Source organism: Drosophila takahashii, chromosome 2L (genome assembly GCF_030179915.1).
Source record: "Drosophila takahashii strain IR98-3 E-12201 chromosome 2L, DtakHiC1v2, whole genome shotgun sequence".
NCBI classification, from domain to species: domain Eukaryota; kingdom Metazoa; phylum Arthropoda; class Insecta; order Diptera; family Drosophilidae; genus Drosophila; species Drosophila takahashii.
In genome coordinates this window covers 3009123-3033767 of record NC_091678.1, presented here as the reverse complement: position 1 = coordinate 3033767, position 24645 = coordinate 3009123, and the positions used below count along the sequence as shown (strand labels likewise).

The window sequence follows — 24645 nt, the reverse complement described above, 5'->3', positions numbered from 1 at the left end:
AATATAGTATTGTGAAAGAAATCTATAAAATGTGGTGAAAAACAAAAGTTAAATCAAGAAAATATCTCTTAAATCTACAAGTTCTGTTTTCCACTTCCACTTAACCCTTTTAGATACGAATCTAAATTTATTACATGTGTCTTGCATTTACGCTGTTCGAGTAGTTTTAATTTCATTGTTTTTCGGGGAAAACATGTAATTTAATAAAGTGGTAAAAGTGCAGTTATTCGGCAAACATGATATGCCAAGCGCCGCTGCCCCGCAGCCCTCGAAAATCAATTGCGGTTGTTCGTGTAACTATTTGGTTCACTGGCCACTGGAGCAGGGGATTCAGTGGGAATCAGGGGGAGTGGGTGACGGGAAGTGGGAGTGTGAAACGGTGGATCGGGAGCGGAAACGGGAGCGGGATTTGCCGGACGAGAGGAGCACGTGGCGGCACTTCATGCAATTCACATGAGCGGTCCACAGCTGTTCGCCTTTGGTCAGCAGAGTGCAGCAGGACTCTCGAAAATGGGAGGGATGGGATGGCCAGGATGGCATGTCCTTCGTTGCGTTGTATGTAAATGAGATATTTTGCGGTCTGGGGCTGCCGTGGGTGGGCGACGAGGCACGTACAAATTCAAATGCGGTTGAAATCTGCATTAACTATTGCAATTAGTGCGAAATTTTGTATAAATTATGTAAAGAATAGTTTTTGGCACAGAGTTTTCTATGAACTACGACGACTGCTGTGTTGCTGGTTAGATTTTGTGTTGGAAAAATATTTTAGCCAAATGGTTTGTTCATTTGCCTGCTTAATGTGTACATATTTGTGGGCGTGACGTGGAGTTGTTGGCCATTCGGCTGCCAGTTGGCTGTTGCATTATGCAATTGAATTTAAAATCTAATAATAGCAGGAGCGACACCTATCGAATTGCCAGGCGAAGCCGCTTAATTGTAGCTTTTAAATTATTTGAATTTTTGCCTTGAAACAAGAAACTATAATTTTAAAAAGTAACACAATTTTAACTGGGGTATATTTTCCATAGTAAGTTATTTTATAAATTATGTTTTAAATCTTCATCAACAATTTAAAATAAATAGGAAAATATTGAAAAAGTAAAATATTTAAATAAATTGTAGGCGTTGATAATATAAATACTTTACATTTTATTTTATTATTTAAACTTGCACTTTCAAGTAAATAGGAAAATTTAAAAATATTTAATATGTGGTATTTAACATGGTAAAATATTTAATAAATAATGGTAAAATAATTAAATACTACATTTTTATTTATTTTTTAAAGTAACAATTTCAAGTAAATACGGAAATATATAAAATTTAAAAATATTTGATATATTTGAATTAATAGCCTACAATAACAATAAAAATGTTCAATATTTCTTTTTATTTTTGTTCCATATATGAATGAGAGTTATATTAATGTGAGTAATAATAACAATAATAGGCTTACAAAATGTTTAAATAATTAATTTTCTTTTGTCATTCTATGTACATCATGATCCTTATCAATTGAGACCCAACATGAACCCAACCTCATGAGCACACTTAAGCACTATTTATAGATTTCATCAGATGACTGCTGTTTTTATTTTCCGTCACTCACGCCAAATAGGATTCATTATTTGTGAACAATGTTGCGTATGCGTGATATTTGGCTGTCTATCTTTTGCACATTTGCTCAATGAGCACTCACTTTTTCGTTTGTTTGTTTGTCTGCGTGGGTGAGCTTTCCCCCCCCCTTGTTTGTTGTAAACTTAATTTAGATGTGCAATTAAATTTTAATTAGGCTGCCTCTTCTATTTCCATTTGCCCACAAGAGGGGAATTAGAGGAGGAGCCGATGTATATTTCTAGTTCTATATATCGAAATACCTTTAATTAGGCAACGTTCATTTCGGGGGCTTTCGTGCTATTATACCCTTGATGTGTGCGCTTTAATTTGTTTTTCTCGTCGACTGTTTGTTCCGCTTTCGAAAGCATTTCCAGTGCTCTGTGGTATTTGGTAGTAAACCCACCGCCCCCGGGCCTTCATCTATAGAACAACCTTTAGCTGGTAGCTATTCCCATTTAACTGTAATCAATTAATTCATTATTATTCGTATTCTGCTTTCGAAAAACCTGCCACTTTGCTTTATTGCATGTTGAAGTAGTTTTTCATTATTGGCTCTACCTTGTTGCACACAGTTTGGCGATGAGTTCACAGGGGCGGGGTTGAAAGGGGGTTCTTCCAGGGGCAAATGCACAAACTTGTCGGCAAGTTTTCCAAGGTAATTCACAGGCAACTTGGCTCTGCTTCTTTTATTCCTCTCTCCGTTCAATTTCAGTTTGGTTGAAGGCCTCTGGGGTAACATTCCAAACAAGATAGCTGAACCAGAACAACTGAGGCGAAATCTTTTAGCCTTTAAAGGAGCTCAGCTCGGCCGACGTGCTTTCTGATAGCTTTGTGGATGGAAGGGAACTTGAGACGATCACTTTGGCCAGTCAGATAAATATAATTGATATTTAAATAACTGGGGCTTTTGGTATTTCATTTACAATATTTTACGTAAACTATTTAATAAATAGATTTAGAGGGTATAAGATAATATTATCGTTTAAATAATTTTATTAAAAAAAAAAAGAAAACATAAATGTATAAATTTAAAGATTTAAATATTATCTTGGCATTCATGCTTAATAATTTTAAAATTCTGAGTAAGATTTATAAGACTAGAAGATTAAAATAGCCTGTAAAATATTTAATAAATTCTACAAATTGCTTTACAGTTCTTCAACATACATATATCTTCTTGAATATTTTAAAGGTTTTAAATATTTGTGACCATTTGGTATACTTGGATTTTATAGCCACCTGAAATATTTCAAAAATCGAAAGAAATTCAATAAAATCATGTTAGAAAGTGTACTCAACCGCGATTTATTCCGATAACAATAAACAGGTGTTGATATTGTGTTTTTATCCGACAAGTGTCCTGCATTGGAAAACCTGTTCTTTCGATTTGAACAGAAGTAAAGGAAACTTGTACAACTTGTACCGATTGTCCTATATTCCGGCACACATCGAATGCCGTTTTTATTGTCGCTGCCATTTTCATTACATTAACCGTTTGCCAAAGCATTCAAGTTGCCAACTCCCGACTGTTTTTTCGCCACCCACCGCAATGCGCATCGTTTACCTGCTTTTTTCTGCCTTTTTCTGTTTTTGTTTGTATTATTATGCCAGTTACTGCTGTTATTTTATTTTTTCCCTCTTTTTTCGCTGCCTTTGCAACTGTTTTACTGCGTCGTTTGTTGATTTTCCAGTTTGTGATGCTGCCATTGATGCGACAACCCCCTGTGAGCCCGCTAATCCAGGTGAAGGGGGAAAAAGTTTAGCGCTTTTGTCGTTAAAAACGTTACAAGTGTATAAGAAAAGGAGAATCATCAGCGACTGAAGTTGCTGCTGAGTGGGCACAACTATTTAAACGGCTTCCGCTGTGATCGGAACTTCCGTTGGAACCCAAACAATTGCGAGTCCCCTCGAAGTTCAATCACCCGCATCAATCAATGGGCATATGATAGTCCCAGCCCCCCCTAAACAGAAATCCAGACACTTCGGAGTTCGAACCCCTGCATCTCATCGCTGACCCCGCTCAACTTCGACAGGTCAGAGCGTTTTTATAAAGCCATAAAATATACACAAACTAACTCAAAGGTCGAGCCCCACGCACTTGCACACGTTTTATTTTTTTCGCCACGGGGGAAAGATGGTTCGGGTGATTGGGGGCAGGAATGGGTTAAAAAAGAGGGGTGGTGGGGATGGTCTACAGTCTGGGACCTTAGACTGTCAACGGCCAGCTTGGGCAACCCTTTTAAAAAACTACATACGGAGAAGTGGTTAAAAAGTTTGTATGTCAGCCATATAATTCAAGACAAGATCAAAAGATCTGCATCCTAAATAAGAAATAAATTAATAGATAGAATAAAATCTAGATACGTAAAACAGGTGGATTAACCCCAACAGCTTATCTAAATGTTATATCTAAAATCATAAAATATAACCAAGTTAGAAGTACGTTGAAAGAAGATATTTGCTAAATATAATAATATTAATATTAATAATAACAATATTAATAAGTTACAACTATTCCGTTTTAAAATTGATATATGGAAAAAATTCTTTGGAGTTGTTAGGACTTTTTGGCACTTTCAAAAACAAAGACCATACAATTTTTAAGAACCCATCGGGCAACTCTCGCTTTTCTAGCCTTTTGAGTTGTTGTTCGTGTCCTGTTCCTTTTTCATTGGTTTAAGGGTCCTGCTTATGTTTGGTTTATGTTTTTTTGTGGGCCCATTCTCAGTTTCGGACTTGGGCTTGCCCCGAAAGATTTATGTGCGTAAATTTCATGCTGACGGCATCAGGTGATTTAACACTTTAGATAACTTGGAACAGTTTATAGTCGGAGGAGCAGAAGAGACCCTCCTTCCCCGAAACCACCCCCCTCCCCTCAAGGACGCTTGGGTGAGGATGGGTGAAAAGTTGTATTTTTATTATTTTATTTTATTGCGCTTACATCTTTAAATAAGTTTGCTTTGGCCGCCCGCTCTCCTCCTTATTGGTTGGGTGTGTATTGGGGTCCTTTTGTTCGGAGATCTGCCCTTCGGAATTGATGCGTCTTTTGGGGTCATAAAAATTACAAAAAATTTCGCTTGCCTTTTTGGGCTGATTGCTGTGTGTGATTGAGCATCGTTGGTTTTTGGTCCTCCGGTCCTGGTCCCATTTCCCAGGTCCCCTGGCGTTTCCTTTCGTCCTTTTCGTCCTTTCCTGCTCGTTCTTCTTTTGTTTGTTTGTTGTCCAGATAGGATATAAATTATATTGAGCGCTTTGAATTAGTTTTTTATGTGCCACACATGTAGTGAAAATGAAATTAGATACGTGTTGGGTACGAGTTAATTTGAAGGCACAGATTTTTCCCCTCACCCCAGGAATCAGAATAAAAAAACAGCAAACTTTTCCTTGATTTGTCTTCGATTGATAAATGCTGGGCTGGGGCTCTCAACCGGGGGATATTTAAAGAGTTTACTTTAGTCGCACAATGCTCAACAATTGCCAACTCCAGTGGGGAAAGTTCGCCCTGCAATCGCTGCAGCACCACCAACAATGGCAAGCAATTACCAAAATACAAAAAATACAGAAATAGCAGAAAAACCGAACAGAACCAAATACAAAATACAAAAAATAAAAGGGGGAAGATTGCGAAAATTCAACTCCAACACGAAAAGGGCAAGCGCGAGAAAGGAAACGCAAAAAAGCGAAAATAACATGGAATTGTTAAGGAACTGCAAACTGCAAATCCATTAAACCACAACAAGAACAAGATGAAGGAGGATGAGCAGGACGAGGATGAGGATGAGGAGAGCAGATCCCAGCAGAACCGAGTGGAACTACTCCGAACTACAGTAGGTATTGAATCGAAATGGGGAATGTTCTGACACAATTGACTGAAAATTGTTTGTTAAATGTACAGCGCGCTGAGCGTTGAGCACCAAGACAAGACATTTGTAAATGTACTTTTTTTCGGGATTAGCCGATAAGGTTTAAATTAAATTACCATAAACATTTTGCAGAAAAAGGGAAAAGCTTTTTGAATTCCCTATTATGTAAATATTTTTCATTTACCATTATGATAAAGCGTTTAGTTATACTCTTCTTTATAGAGTCAGTTAATCAATCGGTTTCACTTATATACCTTAGTTTAACATTTTAGTTCTATGCCTGGACTTAATAGAACAACATGAAGTTATTTATTTTTCTTTGCTATAGTAAGTTCAGTTACCGATATTCTATTTTATTGACTTTCTAAGTAACTTTAATTCCCCGGTAGTTGGTGTTTCTCTGGCTAATCAGCTTGCTTTGAAATGCATTAAAAATTGTCCACCAGAGGATTGGGAACCATCTTGTTCGTTTGACAAAATGTGTTATTATGAAGCGGAAAGCGATTGTATTCTTGAGATGGAGACATGCTTGCGTAGGGCCTACAATGCACCGCGTGAGTATGATACTTTAGTTAATATTATATTAAAACATATTACTCTCTGAAAAGGATTTGTTAAGAAAAGAGATGGATATTGTATAAGAAAGCACTATCCAAAGACGGCAAGTCCTTGTATTCCCATGGACCCAACTATACAGCTGCCAAATAACATTGGACTTATGAATATTTACAATGACAATCTATTCGCCACAACCGGTGATGATGAAGATTGATAAGAGTTAAATAGAGATTATTATAAAGGGTAAAACGATTTTTTCAGAATTATAAACGCAATGGGTTGAATAACCGTCATGTAGGCATTTTACAATTATTTAAAATGAAGTAAGACTACGATTTTCAAAGCTCATCGAATCGATCGGTCATAGCCGCAACTTTTAAACATTCCTGGCAGTTTTCTAACAGATCTCAGTCGTTCAACATGAGGCTATTCCTAGTTCTATTTCTAGGTAAGGTATAAATAATAGACATTATTTTTTTTACGCCTTCAATCTCGGATTAGTTTCTATAACTCTGGCCAATAAGAAGGCATTGCGTTGCATTAAAAATTGCCCAAAAGATGTGTACGACATGACGTGCTCTTTTGATAAACACTGTTACTTTGAGGCAGAAAACAATTGCACGGTTAAAGTTGAGATGTGCTTGCGTAAAGTCTATAATAAACCAAGTGAGTATAGAAACATCGAATAGCTGAACATTTAATATTAAATTAAATCTAATATATGCCATAGAGTTTATTAAAACGAGGATAGGATATTGCCTGAAACAGCACTATCCAAGTCGAACGAAACGTTGTGTTCCAATGATTACATCCAGTGCACTACCAGTCAAAAATAGATGGATAAGTAACTACCATGGAAAATTGTTCGCAACCGATTATTGAATCAAGATATTACGCCTTTAAAATAAATTACACCTTAACCAATTGGTTTTTTAAATGTGCTTATTAAAAGTTGAAAAAAATTACAGTTCTACTCAGCTGCTTCGAATATGAAGTTGTTTGTTATTGCTTTTCTGGGTAAGTAATAGTCATTGGACTTGTTTGAATTATTTATATTCATTCTTGGAATCAGCTTTTATGTTAGTTGGTTTTGGCTGGGGTCAGAATTGCAAAAAGAAGTGTGGGCCTTGCATTTTGCCGACCTGTAACTATGATGGCAAATGCTTTTTCGAGGGCTCCAGCACTTGTGCCCTGGAAAATGAAAAGTGCCGACGGAAAAAACTTAAACTTCCCAGTAAGTTTAATCTATATAGCGAAATAACCACTTGTACAAATTAGTTATATACCTCAAATATTTTTAGAATTCATAAAATCAGAAGCGGGCTTCTGCGAGGAAGGCGTTAAGATGTGTTAATAGCTAAATGGAATGATTTATGAATTTATAATTTATTCATTAATTAGTTAAATCATCAAAAATATATTATTATTATATTTTAAAAGTGTTCTTCCTAACCAAAACGAAATTGCTACAAAATGCAATAATCTACTGCCGCCGCTTAAAGTCCAATTGCTCCCCAGTTTGACCAGTGAAAACCACAAGAAGACAAAGATGAGGTGGATTCAGAACAACCCACCTTCCTCCCAAAAAAGCAAGCCCAACCGAAGCGAACCGAGAGCCACCCAACTATGAAAAATTTAAACTTTGCATCCAAGCCATTTATTCATCCTGCTTGGCATCTGCCATCATATCTTAGCATGCGGCTCTGGCCACTCCCTCCTCCCCTTTCTGCATCTTAAAGACCTCCTCCTTTATATATATATCTTTAACCATCTCGGGGCTCCTTGGTTTGTGGGGTGCACCTTAAAAATTAATTGAAACATCACTACCGGCTAATATTGTATATTAAAAACAGAAAGGCCAAAGGAGCTCTTGGCTCTTCTCGGGGAGGCATATAAAACTTTTGGGGTTAGCTGAGTGCTCTAAACTGGCCGACAGGAACTTGCAAATTGCCAGTGTGCGTGGCCATTTATCAGTCTTAGTTTTTCGGGTTGCCTCGAAGGAATGTTCCACAATAAATTCGAACAACAAATTTGGCTGCTGCTGGAGTTTATTAGCTACCAGCCGGTATTTTGTGGTCAAAGGGCAACCTGAACTTGAATCTCCACAACACCCCGCCATCCATCTTCTTCTTCCTCGGATGATGGGCCCCCATTCAAATCACTGTCCGGTCTAGAATTTCTTTGAATACTCCGCCTGAAAGTCAGGCATTGCCAGGTGGCAAATTAATTCTGGGTCAGGCGCATGCTCAGATTCTCCGGCAATCGGGGTTCTTCGGGTCTTGAAACTCTCTCAAGCGAATGTTCGCATGATATGGTTTCGTGGGGTCTTCGGTTTTGGGTCTGTTGCGCCTAGGACAACAATTTCCGTATTGCATGTTGCTGGCCCTTCGTGTGTGATCTAAAAAACGAGGCGAGTGTCGAGGTCGCCGAAAAGTGCCATAAAATGCGCATAATGTGGCACGGATGTGCCAGTGCACGTTGGTTATTTGGCGCGTGAGCATCGTTGGAGTAGAGTAGCCCCCGTTAATTTTGGGTTCGGCTTTATCCGTATTGTGATGTCGTAGCAACTAGCCGGCCTATCGCGAAATCGCGAAAAATGGTTACCACAAATAGATAGAAATACTATCTCTCTCCGGATCGATTGGTTGAGATTTCAGAAAAAAGTGCTCTTTATGATATAGAAAGCAATCAGGCGGTGATTGCCAAGTGAAGTGATCAGTAATCAAAACTCGAGTGGCAAGTGGCAAGTGAGGAGGAGGAGGAAAAAGTAACTTAGGCACATGCAACAACTGGATACGGATACGCTTTTCAAGCTCTGAACAGCCGCCGACCCACGACCCTCGAAGAACCCACCCACAAGTCAAGTACGTAACAGATTGATGAGGCAGTCGTGTCTCCAACTCGAGGCAACCACCACCCACTCGGCCACCCACCAACCAAGCTACTTGACTAAAAGTTCAATTTCCTGCAAGATGCTTTAATTGAAGCGCACAGTAAACAAGAAACAGAAAGCAGAGCACGGAAAGCAGATAAAACAGAGTGAGCAAGGGTCACTCGTCGCCGCCTCGGGTGCCTTCGAGTTCGGTTGGCTCTGGTCAGTCATTAGTCATTTGCTCATTTCCGCAAACGCAGCCCGGATGTGCAGCACTTGTCAGCCAATAAACAACCTCGGCGGGGGGTGGTGGGTGGTTGGGTGGTGTAAGGAGGGGGTTCAACCACCCCACCCACACCCCCAATTAAATGTGGCAAACGTATCAGCGTCAATCAACGATGCTGATGGGAGGTCAGTGCATCCAGCTGACTTGATCGGTTGAGGCATCCCGGTTATTTCAATGGCTATTTGCATTGCCACACCAGAAGACTTGAGGGAAAATTCGATGGGATATTGCTTAGAGTAGCTTTGTGTAGAGGAATACCAACATTCTTAGAAGCTGTTAAAAATTTAACAGCTATTAAGCCCTTTAAAAAATGTATCAATTGTAGAAGGGAAAATAGTATTTGCAAGCTTACAAATCGGAAAACATAAAATATATTTGCAGCTGGGAAATTTCAAGCATTTAAAATATTTTTAAATATAAAGCAAATAAAAACGAAAAGATATCAAATGATACTTATGAGGTAGATAATATTTCAAACGTTTTATTACAGATTTGGCATTTATGAGGTAGATGATAGGTATTTATCAAGAAGATTATACATATTATTTTTATTATTAATATTTATTAATATATTTCAATTTTAATTTCTAGGAATTTTTTGTTCATAACATTATTCATAATTTCCTCGCTTGTTAAAATGAAAAATTTCAAATACAAATGTCAATAACAGGATCTTTTTTAACTGATAAATATCCTGATACTTATAGAATAAACCAAAATGATTTTTTGTGAAAGACGATTATGAGACATAAAAACATGGTTTCAAGAGTCAAAACTTCCCACATAAACAGCACTCTTCAATCCGATTCTCTGGCTTTCAAGACGATGGCAAGAAAATGTGGAACGAACCAGAGAAATCTGGGGAAGGAGTGTTGCAGCTGGAGTGGGTGGCTGTTTTTGTGGCATGAGAAGGGCCTGCACTGCATATGTGTCACACATTGAGTTTCTTGGACAACAATAACCAAGACGGACAGGAGCAGGGCGCATCGTTCAGAAAGAGCAAAAAGCAGTGCATAGGTGCTAAAAAAAAGAAACAACGAAAATCAACAATGACATGGGGGCGGGGAAATAGGGGAAAGATGCGGAGAAGTACCCAAGCTAACCCAGTTCTTTTTTTTCGACGCTCGTTCTTCACGGCTCAGTTTTGTTTTGGGCCTCTTTTTTCCTGCTGCTTGGTATATTTTTCTTTTTATGGCTTTTACGGACTGCCCGCAAAACGACGACGACGAGGAGCCGCACTGACAGCAGAAGAAACGAAAATATTTCGACCAAAAACTGCCAGACTTGGCCCAAAAGCCACCCACTCAGCCCCTTTGATGAAACCTGTTTTGTAATTGTTGTGTTTTTATTCCGTGTATGCGTGCTGTTGCGGATTTCTTTGGGCCCTGGCTTCTTGCCTGGGCCATTGTCACGTAAATCTGTGACAGAAATTAGCCTCGTTGACAAAAATATGCCTGCTTACACATTATTTGTACAAACAAATAGACGGGCAACAGTTAATGGCGGTGGAGAGTGTCGTCCTCGAGGTGCCTCTGGGTTCTCTAGGAGTTCTACGGGGTCTCTGGGGTCTCCGAGGGGAAAGTCTGGGGGAAATTTGCATGGGAACTGCGCCAGTTGCCGGTGTTGTTTCTTGGGATTTTTTTTTGGGATTGGTTGGGATTCCTTTGGTAGTTTTGCGGCTGTCGTACCGGCTTTTCTTCTTCGTCTTGTTTTATTGATCTGTTTATGCTTTAGGACCTCTGTCCTCTGTTCCCTTAAACCCCCCACCCTCAACCCACCAACCTCCGTCCGACCCTCATCATGGATAGACAAACAAAAAAAGTTTTATTTGTGGACTAATAAAAATGCAAAAAAAAGAGAGCGACCGCAAATGTGTTTTTTTCGGGCCAAAGTTGTTCCTAGGTTAATGACCAGACAGGCGTGAAGGCAATCATAAACAAGGTCCACTCTATTTACCCACCCACACTTGGCACTCCAAGTTAATTTACCTTGACCTCCGGTTCCCCGGGCCCTGATAGAAAGTTTACTCTGGTTTTTAATCAACTCATTATGAGGCCCCCGCTTCATAGAGCACAAAATAATATATAATATACATATCATGCTGTCGATTAAATTATTTGGTAGCCTTACGGCCTTGCTGGCTGATTGACTGATTGACTGAACGACTTTCGGTGCGATTTTTCCCAATAAAATGTAATGAGCTTAATAAATCAAATAACCGCTCAAAGCTATAAAAATTGTGTTATTTATTTAATAGGAATTTTAAGCCAGGTAATTAGGTATCCATTGCTTTTAATAAATATTCTTAATTATGCTATCGAAATGCAACTAGTATTTTTGTAATTTTATAAAAAAAAGTTTCTTTGATTTTTTGGCAATATAATAGCCAGTACACATTTTCCGAAATACTGCCACGAAATATGAAACATAAGCTCAATAAGCCAAAAAGTTCAAGTTGAAAGTCAAACCACTGACAATTTCCTGACGACTACAATTTCCAGCCCGACCCAGACCCCTAATTACTGGGACCTAACCTTAGGCACACACAAAATACAAAGTCAATTTATCATGCTATGGGTGTTTTCCTGATTAACACGAAACTTTGCCTAGTCCGTGCAACAAAATGATTGATGTCCACTACAAAATTTTCAATGTATCGCCCGCTCGCTCGGCCACTCCCTCTTTTTACCCAGAATATTTCGTTCAATTCAAGCTAAAATCCTGATTTTCCTAACGCAACACCCTGAACCTTAGCCACGTACATAAACTGTTTATCGAACCATTCGGTTTTATGTCACAGCAACTGATTGATTTTTAATTAAACGTCCACGATTTCACTGATTGACGCTAATCATACGCTTGATGGGCTTAAGCCCGGCCACGCCCCCACTTAAGGGGCGGCTAGGAAAAAAAAATGAGAGAGCGTTTTCCACTTTAATTCGTACACAATGTATGAGCATTGAGCACACACATATGACGGAAATTAGATATTTATTGGGGGAGGCGTTGTCAGCCAAACCAATTTGAAAGGTATTGGCGCAAAGCGAAGGGCATGGAAATCGAATATTATCCAGATAGTGCCGAAGATCCATTTACGTGACTCGGAAATGCAAATAAAAAAGTGGAAAGAACCGCTTTCCGTTTTTTATATTTTTTTATTGAATTGCCAACGGAGGTTTTCAGTGGGTAGTTGGAAAATGCGGGGCCTGGGACAGACCGACATAAATAAACCTCAACTAAGTCGTGTGTTTTGACATAGATTTAAATTGACATGGTTGTGTAAACAGGCCGGGGATGGAGGAGATGGAGGCTACCAAAGGCAGACACAAAGGCAGAAACAGACGGAGAGGCTCACACACATTCCTCATTGAAAGCCGCACACAAATTCTCGGCGTTCAAGGCATTCTTCCCTGGTCCCAGGAAAACCCCAGACCGAACCCCATGCCTGTGCTCCACTTCTCTGTTCAATATGAGCCGGGGCGAGAAAAAATAAAATAAAAATGCAAAATAGTTCGTTATTTAACATATTTGACGGCTGGCCCCCGACTGCCGTCTGCCGGGGTAGTAAATGTAAATTGGCCGGCAGATATGGAGCTGATGACAAACAGAATCTAAACCAAAAACCGGGACGCGACGCACATGGAAAATCCTATCTCCACATGCGACGACGAACCCTTTGACAATTTTGTTGCTGCCTTCGTTCCGATGGCTCGTTGGTTTTTCTCCGGGCTCCGCAAAAATATTTGCCACGCAAATAGCTGGAAAAGTATTGCCCGATTATGTTTCTCTAACTGGGCACACACGCAGCAGTCAGCAAATTGAAAGGCAAACACATCCACACAGCAGCCAGTCGGGAAAAAGATGAACAGGCCAAAACGATTTGAGAAGGATCCGAAAAAAGGAAAAAATTGAATATGGAGGGAAAAACTAGTGGAGGGAAGTAGGGAGAACGGAGAAAAGAACGCAGTCTCGTTGCTTTCTATGAATGTCAATTGGTTGTTGGCCGGATGGTTCTGGGTTCTGGGCCAAAATGGAGTAGGAAAGGGGCCAATTTAAAAGGGCTTACTTTTTAATGAAGCGAGCTAAGGACGATACCCAACCCGAAAGAGGGAATCCAACACAATCGCTATAGCGACTATGATAAATGGATGAGCATATGTCGGGGGAGTAAGTGGGTGTCTGGCCATTGAGAAACTGCCGGCTTATTGACAGAGAACGGCAGCGGGAATTGAAATGCTAGATGAGATGCAATTAGATAGAGCGTAAATGGAGGATGATAATACCATATTATGCATTGTTAGTCGGGGTCTTTGGGGTCTTGTGTCGCAGGGTAATTGGTACTAATGGCAGCATATTAAACGCAAAGGGGTTCAACATGAAGTCAGCTTAAAAGGGGTTACAAAAATCATTTAAAGTAGCTGGCATGAAACCCTCTTTTTAATTCGATTGAAAACGAGGGAAAACACTTTAGTCGAGAACTTCGACTATCAGATAACCGTTACACAACTGAAAAGAGTGCGAGGGAGATAGTAGAAATTTTTGATGGCTCCATCTGGCGGCTGTTTTAATTTTTGTTCATAACTTGAATGGTCTGATTTTTTAAAATTTCTTCAACATTTCGATACATTCAAAGTTAGGGATACATAAATAAATACATTTTATCTTTCAACCACTTTCTGATATAAAATATGTGATTTACCTTGTAGTTTAGTAGGTATAATAATGGGTATAATAATAATCATAAAAAAAAACTAATAACATTTTTTTTTGAAAATAACTTTTGTAACTAAAATTACAAATCGAAAACAATTATGAAACCCTTGCAAATGCTTAACCACACACATAAAAGCTTCATAATTGATTAGAAAGTAACATTTTTCGTTTGTTTTTGTGCTTTAAATTCTCTCGGTTTTCGCTGGCGCTCTTTTATTGGTTTTGCCGCAGTTGCCAGTAGCCGCAATCTGACATATTGGAATGTCAAACTAATGAGGTTTCCAAACCAAAACGTACTTACCCCCAATTGCCGCAGACCAGGCCCGAACAGAAAGGGTGGGGGATGAAAAGAGTGGGTGGGATGGGGGAAAGGGAATCCAAATCAAATCACATAACATGTCAGCCATGTTGGCCAACGCCCCCCCTCGAAAACCAAACCATGCAATCCCGTAAAACCAGCCCACCAAACGAACTGAAACCAACTAAAACAATTCCCTTAGCTATGCTAATGACGCGCAGTTTCCTCCATTGTAAACTACCTCTTGCACTATTTCAACCTCTGACGACGACCCCTTTTCCCGCCCAAAGCTGTCACCTGTCCCCGTGAAACCCCCCTTGCAGCCCATGCCCATGCCTTTCTTGCATTCTGTGCTATATGCATTCGCCGAGGTTAAATATATGTTCTGTTGTGGAGCCTATGCTAATGTGGTGGGTTAAGTGGGAGGTGGGTTCTGAAAAGAGCGGAATATTTAAGATCTGCTTATGGTTTTGCCAGCAGAAACAGTCAATATTTGTGTATGAATCGCAAGCAGTTGGCAAATCATGTCGCTTTATTGGGTCAGAGATATATAAAATGTTTTGTCTCTAAATATTTCTGAAATCAATACGAAGGCCAAGCATTTTCGCAGAAGCGGTAAACAATATAAATGTTTCCATTTTCATTTCATTTAAACCACCCAGCGGGTGTTTAGATTCTTGGTATCAATTACACAAGTTAATGGGTTTCTTGGAATCTACCTACGTACATTTCCGTTATTAAACAAGAAATAAAATAAATAAAAGGCCAGCAATAAACATAAAGCGAACAATTAAACCATTTGAACTAAAGAAAAGGCCACATATATATACCATTTATCTTGATTGTAAGGTATTTCTTCAAGAGTTTCTTATTACAGTTTTCAAATATTAAACTTTTGACAGAGAAAATAAAGCAAAACCATAAAAGGATGTTTTATTATTTCAACAATCTTCTAAAAGGATGAAAATGACACGGCTTTAAGATCATATGTTTGCTTTTTAACCAATTCCGGATGACAAACATTTATGGGTCATGTTATCCTGGGTGCGTCACTTGTATTTCCAGGTACTTGAAGAAATATTTATGTGCAGATATATGCATATAGTTTCCTATTCGCAGTGGGTTTTCTGAGGTGTTTTTTGGTTTGCTGGCCAGGACTTCGCAGGATTGGGCTGTTGTCGTCGGTGCCCTCGTCCAATATGTGTCAAATGCAAATTTAAATCTTATTGAAAAAGGGGATTATGTGACAGCAGCAGACGCTGCATGAAAAAAGGAGGGTAGGGCGGTGAATAGTCGGGATTTTCCCTTTCCCATCTTGGCTTTTCATTCATTTTGCGGGTATTTGTCCTTCTTTCAGTTGCTGGTGCAACTAAAAATGTCACTCCTTCTGCTGTAATCGAAGCAGGAGTGATTGACTGACTTTGGATGGTAAAACGAGGAGTGTGTGGTCCTTGGGGGTGTGCATGTTAACTTTCGAGTGGTGAGGCAGCAGTTGCTGGAGCATCAGAAACCGATTCTCATTTGCATCTTCTGCTGTCTGCTGTCTGCCGTTTTTAAATGCTTTTCTCTTTCTGTTGGTTTTGCGGTTCCTCTGTCATTGCACTCATATCATCATTCTGGAGAGCATAATAGAAATCCAACTTCCAGCAGTAGTCTAATCCCCACATCGCTGCATACATTTATAACTTATACCCCATCCGAATACAATGACATGACCATACAATATTTCTCTTTTCCTTTTTTTGGCACAAAATGCTTTGCGCTTCGATGCTACCTCGTCCTGTCATCTCCTTTTGTATAGAGGGAGGGTTTCCGGGGGGGGGGGGGGGGGGGGGTTTTCGGGACATATTCAATATTTTCCAGCCATTGAAATCAAGGATCAGGGAGAAGGAGGGACCCTTGTATATATTTCAAAGCTTTGTTATCAATACGTCGGCTGCTTATTGAAAATAATACAATATTCGTGTGTGGGATGCCTGGGTTGTACGTAATATATCTTCCTCTGTTGTCTTCCTCATTGTGCCAAGTATCTTGTAGATACATATACCCATACATATGTGTAAGCTTGTCACCTGTCGGGGCTTCGGCACTTTTGGGACATTGATTGCGAAATCATCATCATCATCGCCATTCGAATTGTAATCCTCGGTGATTCGTTTGCAAAAATGAGAAATGAAAACTTTTTGATTAAACTACCAAATAAATATGCATACTTCATGCTGTTTGCTTAATATTATGTGTATATTTTAAAAGCATTTTTCGCAAGAAAAGGTAAATGTTCAAGTTTGTTTACACATTTGTTTGCTAGTTAGTTTTGTTTACCTGTTCGCCTTTTGTTCGGGCTAACCAATTCCAATAATGGCCTATACAGGACTTCTCCTCGTGGTGTCATTAAATATGCCTACTACCAGGGGTTCTCTTCTGGGTTTTTTTTCTGGGTGAGACATCTTCTTTCGACTGGCAAATGCCCCGCACGTAGCCACATAAATTCCCGTATTCAAGCTTGAAGCTCTTTTCTTTATACACATACATTAAACATTCCATTCCAGGCCGTGCCATTCAATTCAATACCATTCGATTCGGTTCGACAATTTATGTTGCTGGGAGTCAAAGTCCTTCGTCCTTCGATGTGGCCTAATTGAAACATGGCTTGCAAATGCATTAAATCCCCCGAAATACTAGTGAAATAATGAAGCTGATTAATTCAATCAGTTGTAATGTGTGTGGCACGCCCCTTCAATCTGTTTTGGGGCAGAAGCCCAGGTTCAGGTTATGTAGCAGGTTTGTCTTTCACCATGTTAAGTAGTTTAACACGCTAATGTGATTGGAGCCCTAATGCCCAGGCTTTTGCCTCCGGAATATCCGGTGATAGATCAATGTATTTATCGAAACAAATGGACCAAGTGTGACACGTAAATGGGACAGCCAAGCGTCTTATTAAGCTCAAAATGACATGGCGATTAATAGGGCCAGAAATTAATTATACATTTTGTTCTTATGGGATAATGTTTTGTGGGAATTCAAAAATTTTTATATTAGATTTATTTTGGATTATCGAATAGTTTTAAATGTAATCTCTGCCATTTATCGCAGACACCCCATTAGTATGTATTTATTATGAACAGACCGGATTACATACATTAAAAATGTGTAAAGCTCGAAAATTAATTGATAATTAAAGGCAAATAATGCAATGCGGACAATTTGTTTGTTATAAATGCCTATTTAAATATGTGCCACTGAGTAATATTTAAACAATTAAATTACTTTCAAAAATCAATATAGCTTTTAAGGTATATATGGTATATGCCCCTATTGCTACTCCTCATCTATTTGCGACCTTGACTCCTTGGGAAATCCACTTCATATCTATCAAGGAATCGCGTCGTTGATTCTCTGTCGTTGTCAAAAGTCAAAAGTTCAGTCTGCAATTTGAACATGACATTTGTCAGGAGACAAACACATGAGAAGGCGAGAATGTTGCCAAATGGGTGGGGGAGTTTACGGGGGTTTCACAGGGGTTTCCAAGAGAGAGAGGCAAGACGACATGGGCGCCATATCCACTGAACCTTAAATCAAGTTGTAAAGAGGCTGGGCCAAAGTGTTTGGGGATTCTCTTTGCAAGTGCCACTCAGAGAAAAATAAACAACAATATTTATATGCTGTGATTTTAAATCAGAAATCAGTATTCTTTTAAAAATAGTAAAATTGGCTAGAAACATATGGATTGATTGATTGTTTAGAAAATCATACAAAATAAATTCCTCAGCCGTTTTGGAAAAATAAAGCATAAACAACAAAATTTATACAGCATATAAATATTAAATCAGAAAGAATATGCTACTTATTTAAATATTAAAATAGGTAGAAAAAATATTGTTTGATTTTCAGAAAATCGGTTATTGTGATTTCCTCAACCGTTTGAAAAAATAAATAATTTATTATTAAGTGATTTTTGGGTTTAAAAAAAAAATTAAAAATTATGTTTAAATATTTGTTTCTGTGCAGCAGCAGCTGTTGATGAAACGACAGCAACAATATCAACAGCAACAACTAGAGCGACACAACAGCATAAAAAAAGGAAGGAAAAAATGAAAAACGAAAGGAAAAACATACCGAAATGAAGATGGGCAGCTGCGAGGCATTTTCCAGCACCCACACACTCACACACTCGGTCGGACTGACAGACTCACACACATGCGGCTATAAAAGTGACAAATGTTAAACGAAATGTAAAGAAAAACTGACAACAGGAAGACGCCACGTAATGAAGCATAAAAAGTACATTTTTCAAGACGACTGCGAATCCAGCTACAACAAGAATAGATCAAAAAATGAGGAATAATGCCGGAAAGGGAGAAACCATAAGTGGATTCGCGAATGATGAATGGAATACGAAAAGCGCTACTCATCTTTAATATATTTTTAACAAAAATGGATGTGTATTAGCCATTGTGGTTGGGATAAGGAATTTTTAATATTTTTTGGAATTATATAAAGTTTAATGAAATTTAAATTTTATCTTTTTACAAAAATGTTACAATGACCAAAAAAAAAATATTTAAGCCTCGTTGACCAGTAAATATATTTTTTTTTCAAGATATGGAGCTATTTAAAACAATTATTAAATCAAACAAATGGTATTTATACCCGTTACTCGTAGAGTAAAAGGGTATACTAGATTCGTGCAAAAGTATGTAACAGCTAGAAGGAAGCGTTTCCGACCCCATAAAGTATATATATTCTTGATCAGGGTCACTAGCCGAGTCGATCTAGCCATGTCCGTCTGTCCGTCTGTCCGTCTGTCCGTCTGTGTGTCTGTCCGTCTGTATGAACGCTGAGATCTCAGAAACTACAAAAGCTAGAAGGTTGAGATTTCCCCCACATATTCTTTGGCTTCCTACGCAGCGCAAGTTTATTTTAGCCGAGCGCCACGCCCCCTCTAACGCCCACAATCGCCCACTAACGATTTTAAAATGGGTCCTGCGCCCACATCTTTAAAGATTTCAGAAAAGTATAAATGCAATTTTGTTGTGTATATTTATACCTATCGAAATGTAGAAGACATTTTTCAAATCGGACCATTCATTAAAAAGTTATACGCAATCAAAAATTATATATCTATCTCCCTCGCACTCCCTTTAGCTGAGTTACGATTATTAGTCGGGACACCAACCCGACACAGCGTTCGCACTCCCTTTAGCTGAGTGACGGGTATTAGATAGTCGGGACAACAACCCGACTATAGCGTTCTCTCTTGTTTTATTTCAATTTAAGCTTTGACAACGCACGTGGAAAATCTCTGGCATTTGCCTTCTTTTTTTTAATATTTACCCAAAGATAACTTGCACAAATTTTTTATTTGCCAGTAAATCAATAAAATAAATGAAATATTTTTGCTCGTTGGCCAAAAGGCAAACATATTTTCTTATTCCCCATTAAATTGGCTAAATAAACGAAACCAAATTTGATCATTGGCCTTGGCACCCGAAGTGCAATCATCATATATGCATTTGCTTTCTGCTTTTTTGCTGGGCTTTTTTCTCCCTCTCTCAGATATTTATCGATGGAAAATTGTATGTGCTAGATTTGCAGCATTGCCTTTGATTACATTTCCGTATGCATGGCACAAATTACATGTGGCTCGGTCAGTCAAGCGAATTTAACCTGATCAACTCGCCCCAGAACCCAAAACCCAGCGATATCAGAGCAATACTGAAATCATAGCATACCTAGCGGCGCCATTCGACTGACAATGAGTCCTGCAGAAAGCAGAAAACACAAAAAACAACGAAAACATTGTCAACGAACCCTCGTCCTTGCCTTCATCGCATAATCGAAATTCATTTTCACGCTTGTAATCAATGCGACAACGCCCCAGCAATGCCACGCCCAACTTATGCAAATCGTTGACTTCGTGCAGCCTTCGCAAAATCCTCCTCCTTCCCTCCCTCCACGTAATTGCTAAAAAAATTTGTGTTGCAGGGGAAAAACTTGGAGTGGTGGTGGGGGAGAGGGTGGTGCAAAAAAATGAGAACGACAAACCGAATTTAATTTGTTTTTCGCTCGTTTTGTGCAAGCAACTTTCTCGTTTTCTTGTTGAATTCGTTTTCAATACGCAGACATACACATGCATATAGATATGCTCCTTCTTCCTCTTCTTCTTCTTTTGTTGTCTAGCTTGTAATATTTATTATCGAATTGGTAATACCCGGGGCCCAAGGGGAAGCAACGGGCTAGAAGACATGACGGCGCAGGGCGAGCAATTCCAAAAACTCCAAGTTGAATTCAGTCGTAACTTCCGTTTTCCTTCGGATACCCTTTGCCAAACTCGGGGATTGGTAATAGAATTATTTGGTAGAAATATGGGATTTTTTTAAGTTTAAGTTGCAAGCAAAAAATAGAAATAGAAATTAATATTGCACAAAAAACCTCTGAATTTAAGTCGTCGATGTAAGTTCCGTATTCCCATCTTTGTTCCAATTGCATACAAGTTATGCCATGGCATTAAGTATTTTCCCCAACTATCAACTATTGATTTTGCATGGTTATGTAAGTTAACAAAGGGCAAACATTTAAAAAAAAACTGCCTGAGTATTAAGGGGTTTATTTACCCCTTCAAAACGGATTGTAGAATAGTTATGCAATACAATCCAATTATCTTCCATACATAAATTCCTTTTTTTTCACTTGCATTTGCTCTTTATAAATAAAATAGAATACAGTTTTTTTATTTAATTATATAACACAGAGTTTTAAATGGATTTTATAAGGCGCTGAATTAATTGTGGGCTCATTTAAAAGGTAGTGTAGAAAAAGTCCTAGGGTATTTGCAGCTGTTCCTAGCCCGAAGCTATCCATAGCCTCTCGTTTCCTTCCGTTTTTCAGTAGTTGCCTTGTTTGCTGGAGGTTCCTTCTCACTCGTTCTTGAAATGTTTGCTGCGATTGCCCCGGATTGCATTGCCCTGCCCCAAAAGGACTGGTCCGCTCATATCCTTGGGTTGTTGGGTTCTTCGGGACATTGGTATGCACACGCGTGGACCTCGCATAGTTGTCCTCGACAGGAAGTCTAACCTAACCCGGGCATATGCCCTGCACGTATTGCCCTTATAAATTGTTGCCAAATACATATATAGAATATACGTATGTGTGGCGAGGACTCTCCACCTCAATTTCTGCCAACAACTTGCCCCTGCAACATGTCCCCGGGGAATTTCGTGCGTATGACAGTTGCAATTGTACTTTGGACGGGGATGGGGGATTTCGGTATGCACGGAGGACAATTGCACAAGTCGTTGCAAACTTTTTGCCAAGCCATGTTAACTGCCAGTCAATACACGAAATGCGAATGATATGGCTTATTTGTGTCCTACGGATGTTGAAGGCCCCTCCGTTTTCCCTGTCTCTCCATTGAAAAGCCAAAACCTTATGACTTATTCAGTTGATGTTCGGTTGGAGTTCGCTCTCGGTTTGAGTTCTCCTCTTCAACTCGGCTGTTGTTGCGATTCGAGTCTCTCTGACTCACGTCATTAATTATACGCCACGTGTCGCAGTCCAGGCAATTAAATTTTCGCATTTAATCAGAAAAGCGCCTCACAACGTGACACACTCACTTGCATGTGGGTATTGAAATGCCCTACTCCCAAAATAAACGCATGCTCAATGGGTGCACTTCTCGCAAAATAAATGAAATAAGACGTTTGTTTAGAGCAAATAGGTAGTTAGATTAATATTCATGCACGCTATTTACCATAAATAATTTTATTATCGGTTTGCATTTATTTGTCAAATATTTCGGGCTAATTAAAAAATTTTTATATAAAAACTATAACTAGAGACAAATATGTATACATTTTAAGTAATTAAATTTTTAGTGGGTTTTTTTTAACAGAAGCATTTTTGATATTATTTTAATTTTATTTACTGAAAACAGTTTATTTTCCAAGGTTATTAGATAATCCAAATGACATCCCAACACAGGACACCTGTAAAAGTTTCTCCGATTTCCACTTCTACCAAATTCCCCTGTGGCCCTCCACTGATGAGCTTACATTCATCGCATCCTGCAACTTTAATGCATTCATTAGGTTTATAACGACGCCCTTAGTCCGCATATCATCTGGCGCATTTCCACGGGGGATCCCGAACCCTGGGGAGTCATTGGCACACATTTCATCGGGAAGTTGGTTGCTGGCCGTCAAATTGGCCAAGAATGAATGAAGCATGGTTCGGGATTCCCACAGCCAAACTCTCAGGGGTGTTAGTTCAGTTGTTATTCGCATCGAAAACCTTATCCAAATGATTCTCTAAATTCATAGTCGAGTTAAGAGATTAGATTAATGCGATTGTAATATTATTTTTAACTACAAAGAGTTTATTAAATTAGGGAATGGCAGCCAGGATAATTTAAAGACCGCCTCCCGCCCATGTTATATGGTATTCCAGTGAAAGTTTTATACTTTGACCTTTTGGCTATAGGTCCTAAGTGGCGGTCAAGTGGCCGGCATAATAAGGCGACGATGGGCCAAGTCGTTTAAATATTCCGAATCCCAAGTATTTCGCCTGTGCGTGCGCTCACAATTTCCAATTTAATTATACACCTGACCGAATTTGAATATCCCATTCCATGCCCCATGCCACACCACATACACATAGTTGGTGCGTGGCCATTAACATGGCCGAGACTCGTAAATTTAACGCATTAAGATATATTTAAATAATGCTTTTTGGCTTCCTTCCCATTCGCCGGCTTATATGTGAAATAATTTTGGGTAATGGCAGCAACGTGATTAGCTTGAATCATGCCAAAAATTCATAAATTTCAACTGGGACAACCGAGGATTTTCCCGCTCATTTTCTCCTTTCCATGTTTTTCAGTCCCTGTCGCCTTAATTTCCTAATGAAGCCATTCAGTTGGCGAAGTGTCGCCTACCTGATTTCTTGCTTTACATATATACCTGCATATATAAATAGAAAAGTTGCTTTTGCTTTTGCGGTTGAAGTGGATGATGATGCTTCAAGGAGCAATGAAAACCGCAGATAAATACACAGCTGACTAATGATTTTCCACAGCTCGCTCATTAAGTGTAATTAATTGGGTCCAGTTAGATTTTATTTTGTTTGCGCTTGGCTAATATGGAAAATATACTTTGAAACTTGTTACTTAAATGCTTACAATTTGTAAAATATTTCTGGGAAAATATTCTTTAATTAAATTATTCTTAGAACTTTTAATTTAGTAATGCCATATAGAAACAAGAGAGAACGCTATAGTCGGGTGCCCCGACTATCAGATACCCGTTACTCAGCTAAAGGGAGTGCGAAAGAGATGAAGAAAAACTTTGATCCGCCGTAACTTTTTAACGAATGGTCCGATTTAAAAAATTTCTTCTACATTTCGATAGGTATTGATAAACACAATAAAACTGCATTTGTACTTTTCCAAAATATTGAAATTTTTAAAATCGTATATAAGCGATTGTGGGCGTTAGAGGGGGCGTGGCACCCTTTTGAAACAAACTTGCGCTGCGTAGGAACTCCTAGAATCTGCATGCAAAATGTCAATCTTCTAGCTTTTATAGTTTCCGAGATCTCAGCGTTCATACAGACAGACAGACAGACAGACAGACGGACAGACGGACAGACAGACGGACAGACGGACATGGCTAGATCGACTCGGCTAGTGATCCCGATCAAGAATATATATAGTTTATAGGGTCGGAAACGCTTCCTTCTACCTGTTACATACTTTTGCACGAATCTAATATACCCTTTTACTCTACGAGTAACGGGTATAAATATACTTTGAAGCTTGTAACTAAAAATGTAGAAAAATATTCTTTAATTAAATTACTCTTTTAACTTGTAAACTTTCTACCAAAATGGTTTCAAAATGTGAAACTAAAACCCTATTAAATATCTTTAAATGGATTGTAACCTTAATTTCAATTGAAATTTAGCAATGCAAAATAACTCACCTGAAGATTCAACTAAAAGCTTAGCCAAACAATTTGCTCGTTTTGCAGTTGGAAAGGAAACGTTTCGTTTGGAAAAAATGGCATGACCTCGTTTACTTGCACATGAACACATATTTTACTTCAGGCCACATTTTACCTTTCAAATTGTGAATCGAAAATTTAAGGCCCGGCTCCTTTCACTAATCCTTTGAGTTGTGGAGATGCGTTTGAGCATTTTTCTGGTTTGGATTTGCCTGCCAGTTTCAATTTCGAATTTGATTGCCAAAGACTTGGGGTAAAAATCTGCGTAAGGCATTCAATGCTCCGGGTAATTTGCACTCAAAATCCCAGATTTCAAATGCCACGTGCACACACACACAAACACACCAGTCATACGTCAAAATCAAAATTAATCCGTTTTGTGTTATGTACAGCAATTGAAATTATGTGCTTAAAGGCTTAAATTCAGCCTAACAAACCAA

General features: G+C 38.8%; 2 protein-coding genes and 1 long non-coding RNA gene across 4 annotated transcripts in view; 2 read left to right on the top strand and 1 right to left on the bottom strand.

Annotated features, from left to right (window-relative positions):
- Positions 1-4516: 4516 nt before the first annotated feature.
- LOC138913744 (uncharacterized) lies at positions 4517-5545 on the bottom strand. Its single transcript, XR_011419568.1, has 3 exons — positions 4966-5545; positions 4699-4867; positions 4517-4638 (listed from the first exon to the last, which is right to left on the bottom strand). It is a non-coding gene; the product is annotated as an uncharacterized lncRNA (long non-coding RNA).
- Positions 5546-5680: 135 nt separating this feature from the next.
- On the top strand, positions 5681-7477 carry Sfp35C (Seminal fluid protein 35C). 2 transcript variants are annotated; one of them, XR_006412490.2, is made up of 5 exons: positions 5681-5807; positions 5870-6034; positions 6089-6486; positions 6540-6704; positions 6769-6975. XR_006412490.2 is itself a non-coding variant. In XM_044395205.2 (5 exons), exons 3-5 carry the CDS (start codon positions 7028-7030, stop codon positions 7390-7392), a joined length of 243 nt encoding a protein of 80 aa, XP_044251140.1. In that variant the 5' UTR covers positions 6350-6486; positions 6540-6704; positions 6769-7027; the 3' UTR covers positions 7393-7477. The 2 variants fall into 2 exon arrangements, 1 of the variants encoding a protein (XP_044251140.1); XM_044395205.2 differs by lacking the exons at positions 5681-5807; positions 5870-6034 and adding exons at positions 7111-7272; positions 7340-7477 and having other exon boundaries at positions 6350-6486; positions 6769-7055.
- A 108-nt stretch (positions 7478-7585) lies between these two features.
- The window catches only part of LOC108062270 (chaoptin), a 47140-nt gene continuing 30080 nt past the window's right edge, over positions 7586-24645 (top strand). The window contains exon 1 of the mRNA XM_044395149.2: positions 7586-8902. The gene's annotated coding sequence lies outside the window, so the exon portion shown is untranslated. The remainder of the gene's footprint in view (positions 8903-24645) is intronic.